This window comes from Impatiens glandulifera, chromosome 2 (assembly GCF_907164915.1).
Source record: "Impatiens glandulifera chromosome 2, dImpGla2.1, whole genome shotgun sequence".
NCBI classification, from domain to species: Eukaryota; Viridiplantae; Streptophyta; class Magnoliopsida; order Ericales; family Balsaminaceae; genus Impatiens; species Impatiens glandulifera.
The window spans coordinates 9,637,631-9,651,140 of NC_061863.1; the positions used below are offsets into that span (position 1 = coordinate 9,637,631).

A 13,510-nucleotide genomic window follows, 5' to 3' on the forward strand; every position below is an offset into this window, starting at 1 on the left:
AACTCGACTGAAATGGAAGATCATTCGATAAACAAATTCAAGAGAATATGTGTTTTCTGCGGAAGCAATCCTGGGTACAGAAAAGTTTTCAGTGATGCTGCTGATGAACTTGGGAATGAACTGGTTGGTTGGTTTTCTAATTCTGAATTGAATTTATCTATCTGTTCTTGATTGGTTTTGTTTATGACTCTAAAATTAAACCTTTTTCACACCTTTATTTTGAATGATCACCATCTGTTTGATAAAATGCCTACTTCAGGTTGAGAGAAAGATAGACTTGGTCTATGGTGGGGGAAGTATTGGTTTGATGGGTTTGATTTCTCAGAAAGTATTTGACGGCGGTTGTCATGTTATTGGGTAGCTAATCTAACCATATGTCTATTATCTTATCCTATTTGTCAAAAACTAAAGAACTTATTCACTATTTTTATCTGCAGAGTCATCCCCAAAGCTCTTGTTCCTCTTGAGGTATCCATTTTTTCTCTATAAACTGTGAGTTTTGGGGAGAGATTTAGATAGACAATTCGAAAATCTGCAGATATCTGGTGAAAGTATTGGAGAAGTAAGAATTGTTTCGGATATGCATGAACGTAAAGCTCTTATGGAGAAAGAAGCTGATGCTTTTATAGCTCTTCCTGGTAAAGAATAACATAAAACTGATAAAAGCCACTTTCTTAGTTAGTTAATTAGTTCTTATGTTGATGATACTTGTCTTAGGTGGCTATGGAACAATGGAAGAACTCTTGGAGATGATAACTTGGTCTCAACTAGGAATTCATAACAAACCGGTGGCTCATTCATTTAAATTCTAAATATCCTATAACAATTTGAATTATAAAATAAAACTGGTGATTTTGTTCTTAGGTTGGACTGTTAAATGTCGAGGGATACTATAACAATTTGCTCGCCTTATTTGATAATGGTGTTGAAGAGGGTTTTATAAAAACAAGTGCTAAACACATAATCCTATCGGCTTCAACAGCTAAAGAACTCTTAGTGAAGATGGAGGTTTGAATTTACTTCGTTTCAACCTCTCTAACTTATATCGATTATTCAACATTATCATCTAATTATGTCTTTAATATTGCAGTTGTACACTCCTTTTAATGATCATGTAGCCCCTCGAGAAAGTTGGCAGACAGAACAACTGGCTAGTTACCCAACTGAATAAGAATCTTGATTGGTTTCAAATGAATGATCCTGCCATGATCCTCATAGTTGTGAGTTGTTCATTGAATCTAAAATGTACTTATTTTTTTTGTCATTCTTTGTGATTTAATGCTCAAAAGAATCTACCTTAGTTGTCATTATAATGGGCACTCATAATGTTTCAGGGTATCTTCTGCACTCTCTATTATTAATAGATTGGAATCAATTTTAAGAAATTCATAGACATTAACCTTATTGGAGAACACTTTTGTTTTGTTTTGTTTTGTTTCTGAATCCAATCCGAATATGGGTCAGTTTGATGCCATTAAATCATATCTACAGAAACCTCACTATGTGTTTACTTGAGTGGGTGTACTCTTAATTGTCTTCCAATAACTCAATCTTTTCAACAATTATTTCATCTTTCTTCTTAAGATCAACCCAATACTCTTAAATCGAATATGTGATAACCTTTCTGCATTATCTATTATGAAATTTCGAAGGAATGATGTAAGTCTTATTGAATTCTTGTTTTTTGTTTGCAATGTATTGAATAGAAGCTTGAAATAACTATTGAGATAATAGTCCATTTGTTGTTAGGCAGGTTTCTCAGGGGATAATATTGTTGTTTTTGCAGATTTTTTGTGCTTTGTTGTTCTACAACTCTTTGCATAATGATGTCTAAATTGATTTAAGTTTTCTTTTATTTCTTTAATGAAAATTTGATGTTGTTGAGACTTGTCTACAATTTTAGTCTTTTTTTTTTGTTTCCATTTGGTGTTTCATAATATCGGTTCTGGTATACATCAAACTGTTTATTCATAGTGAAAAAAGTGGTTCTAGTTTACTTCTAACTGTTTATTCGAAAGAGTATTTTTAAGAGATAAAAAGTTTTAGATTTAATTCTTATAAGAATACTCTAAATTAAAGTAAATGGTCATATGTTTGATTATCATTAAGAACGTTACAAGTATTTTAATTTTAAATGTCAAACTTTCATAGAAAAGAAGAGCGAAATAAGCATTTGATGGTCAAAGAACTCTCTAAGTTGAACTTTTTAAATGTATTTTTCATTGGTTAGTTTTGTGGTGATTTTTTTTCAAGTTATTTTTGGCGACAAACTTTCCATCCTAGGTTTTGTGGATGAATTTGCATCTCTAATTTTTCTTACTATTTTTTTAGTTTAACCGTCGTCCTTATGTTAATAAGGTAAATCCATTGCAATAAAAACAAAAAAACAATTATTATTTTTTATTTTTATTTTATTTTTTTTTGACTAATTTGCTTAATTTTAAATTAAAATAAATTCATACATTTTTAAATTTTATTTTAATGACTTTTCCACAAATAGTTGAAATTAAAGGGTTTTGGAATTGAAGAGAAGATCCCATTGTTTGTATAAAGTTGATTAATGCTCCAACAACTCTTCTATTTTAAGAGCATCTCCAATGGAGCTGCAAAATATCTCCAATGGAGCTGCAAAATGAAACTCTAAATGGGATCAGCAGCTCCAATAGTACGCAAAACGGAAACCAAAAATAAGATATCCCATACTTCCTCTCCAAATACTCCAAATATGCGTTGCTCCTGTAGCAGATCGCATATATATATTTTTTTTTTTCAGCTCCAATAGTACGCAAAACGGAAACCAAAAATAAGATATCTCATACTTCCTCTCCAAATACTCCAAATATGCGTTGCTCCTGTAGCAGATCGCATATATATATTTTTTTTTTTACTTTTTAACCCTTGAACTTTTATTTCATCAATTTTATATATTAAACTTATTTATATAATTAATTTATATATTTTATTTATATTTTAATTTATTTATATTTTAATTTGTTTATATGTTTTATTTATTTATATGTTTTATTAGTTTATATTTTATTTTTATCCTATATTTTATATTAATCTTATTTATATAATTATTAATTATCTCCTTTTTATTTGTACGAAATAATTTTTTATTTCAATTTTATATGTATTTTTTTTGTGTTCGTGTATTGTAATTTTTGAATTTTTAATAAATTTTTATAATTAATTTATATTTAAGTTTAAAATATTTAGATGGTATTATAATATTGTGGTGTAATTTATAAGTGTGTAAAATATATGGGTGATATTAAAAAGTTATAAAAATTGATGTAAGAAAGAATATTATAAGAATATTCTTTTGGGTTTGAGAATGAGTTTTTCGGTTGGAGAAGAATTACTGTTTAACGTGACATTTACACCAAAATGAGTTTGAAAATGAGTTTTTTGATTGGAGATGATCTAATAAAAGTGAATTTAAAAAAAATAATCTCCATTGTAAATATTGAACATCATTTGCGGTTAAAAAATGATAAATGTTTTTCAAACTATTAGATCCTAGATGGGAGCAATTAGCACATTTAACTAGTAATTGACTTTAAATATTAAAAAAAATAGTCATATGGGAGATTATTATAATTGGTTTTCTTAGGACAAGCTAGGCTGTAGTTCATACAATTTAATTAAACTAAATTATTTATATTAAATTTAATATAAAATTATTAATCTTTTTAATATAAAAAAAGAAACAAGTTAAATAATAAATAATAACAATTTTTTTCCACCACCCTAAACTCCAGGCTCTTGCCCAATTAACTCATCTATTTTTGCATATTTATATGAAGTCTGAGATTCTTGAATTGAGGCAATTAATATGAAATATATATATTTGGGTAATTGTCATATTATTGATTTATCGTAAACTATCTAGTTAAAAATTTCGTCAATTTTTTAACGATAGTAATCGCAATAATTATCATTCATAATGTTATTATTACGACATTTTCTTTTATATTTGTTTCAAAAAATTACGTTGAAATTTAGTCGCTATTCTTTAATATTTAGGAGGTTTGATAATATTATTTTTTCTTCTTTTCTTGTATCATGTCTTTGCCTTAAATGGTTATCTATCAAATTTTAATATAATTGGTTATTTTAAAAAAAAAACAAAATAGAAAGAAATAAAAAAAAAAATCAATCAAACAAACACTAATTTAATTGCAGGTACCCTTTTGATAAGAAAATCGAGTAATAATAAAGATTTGGCCATTGATTTATTATGATTCAGAACACAAAAGAAGAAGAAGAAGCAATCTAGCACTAGCAGCCATAGATAACCTGAGTATACTTGAGCTTAAGCCACCTAAAAGTGTTTCTAATGGAGCCTTTAACTTTCCCTTCAACTGAATAAGCCTTATAGCTAGCAACCCTTTTCTTCCTCTGCAATTCAGGATCCCCCAACAATCCCCATGATTTTGATGAAGAAGACCCATTTCTGTTTTTCCCTAATTTCTTCACAAACTGATCATGTCGATTTGAATTCACTCTGAATCCATAGCAGCTCCCCACTTGAATAGTACCCTCTGATTTGTATTCTCCCATGGATCTCTCTCTCTCTCTCTGTTTCTCTCTCTTGTTTCTGGTTAAAGAATTGAGGGAACAAGAAGAAGAAGGATTGATGATGGTATATTATTAGTGATTTTGTATAAAAAGAATGGAAATAGTGAAACTCAATTAAAAATGTTTTCTTTTATTAAATTTGTAAATGGGTAAATTTATATTATTTGTTACTTGGTTTTATTTGAATTTAAAATTTCTTGTTTGGTTTCAAATGGGTTTATTCAAATCTTAAATATTTAACAATACTAATTAAAAATTATTTATAAAAATTAGAGTTAGAGGTGCTTGAATATTATATAAGAAAAAATTGAATCTAGGGTAAGAAAAAAGTTTTTAAAAAATTGCAGTTAAAACCCAACAAAATGTTATATTGTTTATGTTTATCTAAAGAACACTCAATTAGTAGTCTATTATAAACTTTAAATCCCATAATTCCTTTGTTTTGAGTTATTTTTACAAGTTTAAGGAATAAATAAATATATTTTTTATAAATTGATTAATTAAGTTATTATACTACAATGTTCAATATCTGAAATGATATTATTCTCTTTTCAAAGTGTACAACAAATACTTCCTTATACCAATAAATACCTAACACTGTTGTTAGAACTTGTTTGATATGGAATTATTAGGATTTAATATAAATAGTCTTCTTATTGTAAATTTATTTTTAAAAATTAAATAATTTAATTTATTAATTAAAATATTAAATTTATGTATTTTAGATTTTCCAAAGTACTAGGATTCACTCTAAATTTATCCTGTTTGAAAATGATTTAAAATTTTCTATAAATATCTTTTTATTTTAAATTACTTTAACAGTTATTATGATTTCAATAAATCCACTAAAATATTACCGTTAGAATATTGAAATAACTAATGTAATAAAATCATAATAACATAATAACTTGAAGATAAAAGATATTATATTTAATAATTTTCTATAGAGAAAGAGAGATCAAAACAAACAAGCCTTAAATGAAAATGAAGAATTGGAAATGCCTCCTTTTGCGTGATTTTCTCTAGTTTCAAAGCAAGGTAGGTTGCTGTGTTGACTAGTCCAAATCTCTAATTTCCAAAAATTCTTTTTTTTTTCATTTTTTTAACTTATATATAATTGTCTATATTAATCAATCAATTTTTTAAATTGTGCAATCTAAAAATTTATTTATTTATTTTAAATTACAATCTAGAAATAATACTAAATTCATTCATAGTTATATTTCCATTTTCAAAAATAATAATTAACAAAAGTTGAACATAATTTTTTTATTTTTTAAATAATACTATATACATATATATTCTATTTAATATAAGATGAGATAAATATTATAATAATATTTTGTATTATATTAGGCAAGTTGAAACATCACATAAAATTGGAGTGAGTTTAGTTTGAGCAGTTAAATATTTTAAATTGGTTATAAATATCTAATTAAATAATTAAAAAAATGATCATTATTAAATATACTTTTTATAATAAATTTTTTAATTTTTCAAATTTGATCAATTTATTAAAAAAAATATATCAAATCATATTAAAAAAATTATCATATATATTTTTAATTAAATAAAGTATAAATATATATTATATAAAATTGTAACAAGTCTTCCCAATTTATACAATGTTTTTTATATTTAAAATTTTATTTTCTAATTGTACCATTTATTAATAATATTGTAATGACAACTTATTATATAATGACTACAATATTTTTATATTTATATTTATATATTATATTTATTTAAAATATTTCATTTATAGAAATTCATATTCACAATAAATATTTAATGAATTTAGAGTTACCGAGAGAAAACGATAATCTATGAAGAAAAGTTATATAGAACTACTTCAAAATTTTGAATATTTTTTTATATATTTTCCAAAAAAGAAAGAATATGCATTGTTATGAACTCTATCTTTTAATCCAAAATGATTTCAAATTCAAAGAAAAAATTACAAGTCTACAAATAAAAAAGCAGTCAAAGTAAAATACATGATCTTGAATAAATCAAAAAGAACCAATAACATTCTCATTTTCAGATGCAAAAGAAAAAACCGAAACACCGCAAATAAAAATTATTCAAATAAATAATCTCGATCTAAATCGGAAAAAAACCATTAACATTCTCAACACGAATTATCCATAATGTAATAAGTGGGTGGAAAGAAAAACTCTTTATCCATAACAACTCATTTTTAATGAAAAATATATAATACAAAATAAACAAATTGAAAGTGACTTTATATAAAGAAAAACAAGGAAAAGAGGGGTCTTTACAAAAAAAAAACATGGCACATGCAAAACTATTTATAAGTAAAGTGATGGAGAAGTTTGGTCATTTGTTAATATAATTACTTTTTTTAATCATTTGTGTTCTTGAAAATTTCATAACCACACAAAATACCATATATACTAATAAAAATATATCGAGATTATTTACATGCAAGTTTTTTTTAATAAAGTTATCTTTGGGTACCTCTCACAACCAAAACACTAATTTATTTTGAGATTTAAAAAAAAAAATCTTATAAGATTAGACTTAAAATGTGGAAAATACATTTTTTTTATTAGTATAAAATATACACCATTTTATTAGTTGTTGGATTGATCATATAAACGAGCTAAGTCAACTTAGTAAATAAAATAATTGTTGCAAAAAATGGTTTGGAGATAACATTAGTTGTGTATCAAATTCATTCACTTTTAACATTATCATATTTCATTTTGTCTAATATATACAAAATTTCAAAAGTTAATTTATAGATGTTAATTTTTCCTTTAGTCTTTTGTAGTTGAGAGGATTGATTAGATGACAAATATATATGGTTTGATTGCTAAATCAATGTCTCTATTTTTTTTAACGAACTATTTTATTTTAAAGGAATCGACGTATTTTTAGTGATCGTATTTGATTGATGCGTATTATTCAAGACATTAATGTTCTAAAATATTTGTAAAGTTAGTTGATGAACTTATCGCTCTTCTTGGACACTTTTGTGTTTGATAATTTCTTCAATTTTTTTTTTTTTTTATTTCTTTCTTATAATACATTAATCATTGTAAGTATATATGTTGAATTATTACTCTCCCAACTTGTTTTTAGTAGTCAATTGTTATAATGATCAAATAAATGGCCGGATTTGTTTTGTTACAATATATTAATAGATTTCAATTAAAGACCCTTTTGTTTTTTAGGTCATTGCTAAAGTAGTGATACCATTAAGTCCAAAAGCACATTGATTTGGAATAATGACTGGTTTGATATAGGATTATTTTAATTAAATCTAATCATTTAAAAAAAGTGGTAAGAGAGTGATTATTTGAATCAAATTATCAAATTACCTTTACTATTTTATATTAAATATAAAAAAAAAAAAAAACAGTTTAAATCTAATCTACAGAATTCACATCAAATATGTCCTGAACTAATGCTAAAAATAAAACAAATGCTAATAATTTTTATAATATTTAAATTTGCACTCCTAGACCCTTTTATCAATATTTGATTATAGGATAGAATAATTTATATATTTAATTTTGTTTGAATCAAGAAGATTAGAATAATTTAACAACTTCCCACCTACTTAAATTTAAAGTCTACTTAAATTTAAAGTGTTACTTTTAATCTTTTAGGAATCACTATTATTACTTCATTTATCTTAATAAATTAGTCTATTTTATAGTTAATAAAGTAGATATTTATTCATCAATTTAATTAAAAATATATATATATATATGAATGAAAAATATAACTAGCTAAATAATTTTTTATCTATAAAATATTATATATTGTCACAATGCTAGGATAATCAAACCTCCATACTTCATATTCTTACCAATTTGGTTGAATTTATTTGTGTATGTTGTTTTCTTTCTTGTGTTTTCATGTACTTTTACTGTTTGTTTAGTTAGTGTAGCTGTAACCTCTTTCTTCTTTTCTAATAAATAATAATAATAATAATAAACATTTGTTTTATTGAAAAAGCGTGCATGTTTGGAAACATATAAAGTGAGATTAAAATTTTGTTTAATTCGATAAATATTTTGATTAAATTTGTTAATATATATATATATATATATAACTAAAATATATTTTAGAACATTATTATATTTAAATCAATACTTTAATAAGATATAAAATAATATTTTTAAATAAATTAATATTTTTTATGCATTTTCAAATTGTGTCTTTTACTCAGTGTAATTAATTGAACCTTGAGTTTTCATGGATAGGTTAACTAAAACTATATAATCAAATTTTAAAATTATAAGATTTATAAAATAACTTAAACATTTTATATCGATAATTTGTTTTTCAATTTAAGAAGTTAATACGAGAATTATTTTAATTAAATCGGTTGACACAAATAATGAAATTTATATATAACTATTAAAATCTCATAATTTTAAATTTTATAGTTTAAAAAAGTTTAACTATTATAGTTAAATAAACTCTTATAAATACTTTTAGTGTGATTTGTTTGTTATTAATTTTAATTAATTTATGTTTAATAATTATATAAATAATACTTTTAAAAATAATCTTCTACTTATTTCATGCAAACTTTAAATTTTACAAATTTATGAAGTAATTCTCAATTTTTTACTACCTTAATTTAATTGATGCTTTTCAATATTATTTCTTGACGGAAAAAATTAGCTTCATTATCATTTATGAAAAAATCATTTTGATTCAAACTAGTAATAATAATAAATCAAATTATTATTGAGTAGTACATTAATCAAATTGAAAATCTAAAATATTGTAGTAATAATAATAAATCATTCTATGCATTATTAAACAACCAAAAAACAAGAATTTGGAAAAGAACACATGCATTCCAGCCTAAGGAATAAATTTTTATTCTTCCAAATGTCCAAGAAAATTTAACAATTTTTTTTTAAAATCTCACAAATTAGACAACTAGAGACCAACTAACCAAACAATGGTTTATCCAATTCAACCAACTATATTTCAACATATTGCAACTAAACCCCGCAAGTTAAGCTCAGCACATTTGAACAGATACTCCTTCGGATTGCAACTAAACCGTAAGTTAATCTCAACACACTCAACCAATTTAACCCAACGACCAAAGCCCTCAAAACCAGACTAGAAAACTTAAAGCAAACCAAACTATAATCACTACATATGAAAGAAAAGAATATTATATGAAGATAAAAACATTGCCCACAATAAAAATAGCTAGATAAATAAATACCAACAAAATTGAAATAAAAAATCTCCAAATTTCAGTCAAGTATCTGTAGACGCACCACAAAATAAAACCCAACAAAATTTGCATCCTAAATACAGTCGATAATTCAGTTTAAGCAAAAAAATATATAAAATAAAAATAGTTCCAAAGACGATATTACCTCCCAAAAAATACCGAAACTCCGTCATCAAAGAAGATCAGCAACATTGTTGGGAAGCTCTTCAATAATCACGTTATAAAACCTCTGAATATCCGAAAGCATTCTCTCATCATCTTTAGTCAGAAAGTTAATCGCAACACCCTTCCTTCCAAACCTTCCACTTCGACCAATTCTATGAAGATAATTCTCCGGCTGAGTTGGAAGGTCAAAGTTAATCACAAGAGAAACCTGTTGAACATCAATACCACGGGCAAGAAGATCAGTGGTGATTAAAACCCTGGAAGAACCCGATCTGAATTCCCTCATAATGATGTCTCTAGTGTTTTGATCCATGTCTCCGTGTGTGGCAGAGACTGTGTGGTCTCGGCCACGCATTTTGTCGGTTAGCCAATCGACCTTTCGTCGAGTGTTGACGAAGATGACACTCTGAGTAATGGCTAGGGTTTCGTAGAGATCGCAAAGGGTCTCGAGTTTCCATTCTTCTTTGTCGACATTCACATAGAACTGCTTGATACCTTCGAGGGTGAGTTCATCACGTTTCACGAGGATTCTTACAGGCTTGCTCAAGAATTTTCTTGTTATTTCAAGAGCTTCAGGGGGCATTGTGGCGGAAAAGACTCCCACTTGGATCTTGGGTGGCAGTAGCTGAAAGATATCATAGATCTGAAGGAATGGAAGAAAAAAAACAAGATTCAGATAAATTAAATTAGAAAAGGATTTTATTGAATTTTTCTCATATGAATCATGATTCAAAACATAAATTACAAGTGTTTTCAAACAAGATGAATCAATATCAACCCCATACTAACCATGAATCTATATGTTATTTCGAACCAATATATTTTTTGGGGGAACAATTTATTGTTTAATTAAGAAAAGTTTGTTTAGGTAAAATATCCTAGGCCTAGATCGGATTTGGATTATTTAAATAATCCATTCATATTTGGGTCATGAAAAGGTAGGTTATTTCTGTAAAAAAGACTTGAAAGGGTATTTTGGTTAAATATTTGAGTGATACAATTGATGGGACAATAGATTAAAAGATGGTGTATCATTTGAGGATTATTCAAATAACCCAAGCTTCTAAATGTTTTAACATGTAATAAAGAACAATATAACAATATTTTAACTGGTGATCTGAACAATATGAAAGAATAAATGATTGATCATATGATTTTCGGTTATTAGGATAAAATAAACAAACAAGCCATTGATTAACACAATCATTTAAGTGGGAAACACAGCTGTGTTTGATCCTTTTTTAAATAATCTGGGTTGGTTTGGTTTAATGACCCAAATACCTTCACTATTTAAAGTTTTAATCTTTAGTGTATTTGAATTGTAGTTTTATATTTCTAAGAGAATAAAAGAATGAAGGTTACTATTTTTTTTGAAGTTCATGATTGTTGATGGAATATTGAATTATTTAGATTTAATTTGAATAACCATATCAAACAAGGCCATGCTCATCAATCTAAATAAAATTTTAAAAAAGAAATGACCTGATCCTTGAATCCTCTTGAAAGCATTTCATCAGCCTCATCCAGCACAAACATCCTGATATTATCAGCTCGAAGAGACTGCCTCCTAAGCATGTCAAAAACTCGACCAGGAGTCCCAACAACAACATGAACTCCACTTTGGAGAATGCGTTGATCCTCACGAACACTAGTCCCTCCCACACAGGCATGAACCTTTACACCAAGATAATCACCAAGAGCACGCATAACCTTTTCTATCTGTTGTGCAAGTTCACGAGTAGGAGCAAGGACTAAAGCTTGGCACTCAACCAGATTGTAATCAAGCTGCTGGAGAATTCCAGAGCAGAAAGTTGCAGTCTTTCCAGTTCCTGATTGTGCCTGCTGAATCACATCAAGTCCCTTGCAGAACGGAACTATACCCCTTTGTTGAATTGCAGATGGTTTCTCAAAACCTTCAAGGAAATGTAAATTCATTAGCCAATGATTGGTACCCAATAGTAATCAGAGCAAAGAAAACTGACAAATCCACTATTCTTTTAAAAAATTTGCAAATAAAACTGACCATAATACTATATGAGTAGATACAAAAAAAAGTGAGGCCAAAAGAAGAAAAGGATGAAACAGAAAAAGCAATCAAGCCTCTTAGTTCAATCAAGGTGTTCTTAGTGAGAATCAAACCTAAGACCATAGGTCCAAAACTTCTTAGTTCAGGACTCTTACAAATTGAGCTACACTGGGTGGGGTTAGTTAATAGAATTCTTGAATAACTTAAATAGGAAAAGTCTACATAGGGGGAAGTAAGTAAATCCTCAAAAAAAACAAACATAATTTAAAAAAAAAAAGAGTAACTAAATAGTTATTAACAAATTAAAGGTTAGGTTGAACCATATGCATAAATTCCCCTCAAAAGATTTTCTTGTAAGCCCATTGCATCAAAGCTGTCATGAACTTCATCATATGAGGTGAAGAATTCTTCCCCCATCCTGCAACCATCAATTACCAAAACTCAATGAGTGAACATACTACTAATATAAAAGAAAAATAAGTTTTCTGCTGCTAGAAACATAGAAAAAATAGGAAAATCAAGAGATAACAAAACTTACAAATCACTCATTTTAGAATCAAATTGTTGCCCATCGAATTGGGAACCTTCAGGAGCCGAGCCAGCCATGACTGCAAAAAGACATAGAATGCATTAACAGACATGTATTGCATATGGAACATATGTTTTTATCAAAAGTTAAAGCAAAACATTAACCAAATCTAACATCTCAACATGATATGAAACAACTAAAGGATTGAAAATCTGTATAATAAAAAGAAAGACATCCCTTTCATCAATTTAAAATCTTTTTAAAATATATTCAACGATATCATCAAGGTAGAAACAAAAGGAATCAAACATATATTATATTTTCTTTTCCGCAGCTTCAAACATATACAAGCAGAATCAAAAACACAAAAAAGAGGAGACTAGTTTAAAAGAGACTATAAATACAAAAACCGATCTAGAAAACATCAAAAGATTAGTTATCATCACGGATCTGAGATCGAATCAAAGGAATACTTACTCCTTGATTCGGAATCATAAAAAACATAACCTAAACAAAGATATATACAAGATACAATCATACAAATACGCATCTGCGTGTTTCAAATCTAAGATAGTAAATCATATATACCTGATTAGCGATGAAAAGACGATGAAGATCTTCAAAGAAAGACGCTTAGATTTCCCAAAACTCCTCGGATCGAAGCCGCGGAGTTGAGAGGAGGCGATGGAGAGTGAGAGGCTTTGTATGAGTAAAGAGTTCTAGAGAGAGAGAGAGAGGAAGCGGAGAAGTAGGCTAAGCAACAAATTTACAATTTCCCTTTTTACCCTTCATCCGATCCTATTACGACGTCGTTAGCTAAACGGAAACCCTAATAAAACGTGATGAATAATAGAATATGTAATCTTTTGTTTGTTTTTTATTCATATTTAAATATTAAAATATCAGTTTTATTTTGAAACTTTTAAAACTTTATATATTTTATATAAAATATTTATTTTACTAGTCA

At 26.9% G+C, this 13,510-nt stretch overlaps 3 protein-coding genes across 3 annotated transcripts; 1 reads left to right on the forward strand and 2 right to left on the reverse strand.

The window, feature by feature from the left end:
* Positions 1-226: 226 nt before the first annotated feature.
* LOC124923899 (cytokinin riboside 5'-monophosphate phosphoribohydrolase LOG8-like) lies at positions 227-1,428 on the forward strand. The gene is made up of 6 exons (XM_047463895.1): positions 227-357; positions 438-468; positions 539-638; positions 718-788; positions 865-1,008; positions 1,091-1,428. Exons 1-6 carry the CDS (start codon positions 308-310, stop codon positions 1,169-1,171), a joined length of 477 nt encoding a protein of 158 aa, XP_047319851.1. The 5' UTR covers positions 227-307; the 3' UTR covers positions 1,172-1,428.
* A 2,786-nt stretch (positions 1,429-4,214) lies between these two features.
* LOC124923678 lies at positions 4,215-4,601 on the reverse strand. The gene has a single exon (XM_047463644.1). It carries the CDS (start codon positions 4,564-4,566, stop codon positions 4,285-4,287), a length of 282 nt encoding a protein of 93 aa, XP_047319600.1. The 5' UTR covers positions 4,567-4,601; the 3' UTR covers positions 4,215-4,284.
* A 5,195-nt stretch (positions 4,602-9,796) lies between these two features.
* LOC124925428 (eukaryotic initiation factor 4A-2-like) lies at positions 9,797-13,283 on the reverse strand. The gene is made up of 5 exons (XM_047465425.1): positions 13,132-13,283; positions 12,553-12,622; positions 12,335-12,432; positions 11,471-11,901; positions 9,797-10,631 (listed from the first exon to the last, which is right to left on the reverse strand). Exons 2-5 carry the CDS (start codon positions 12,618-12,620, stop codon positions 9,996-9,998), a joined length of 1,233 nt encoding a protein of 410 aa, XP_047321381.1. The 5' UTR covers positions 12,621-12,622; positions 13,132-13,283; the 3' UTR covers positions 9,797-9,995.
* Between the last annotated feature and the right edge of the window lie 227 nt (positions 13,284-13,510).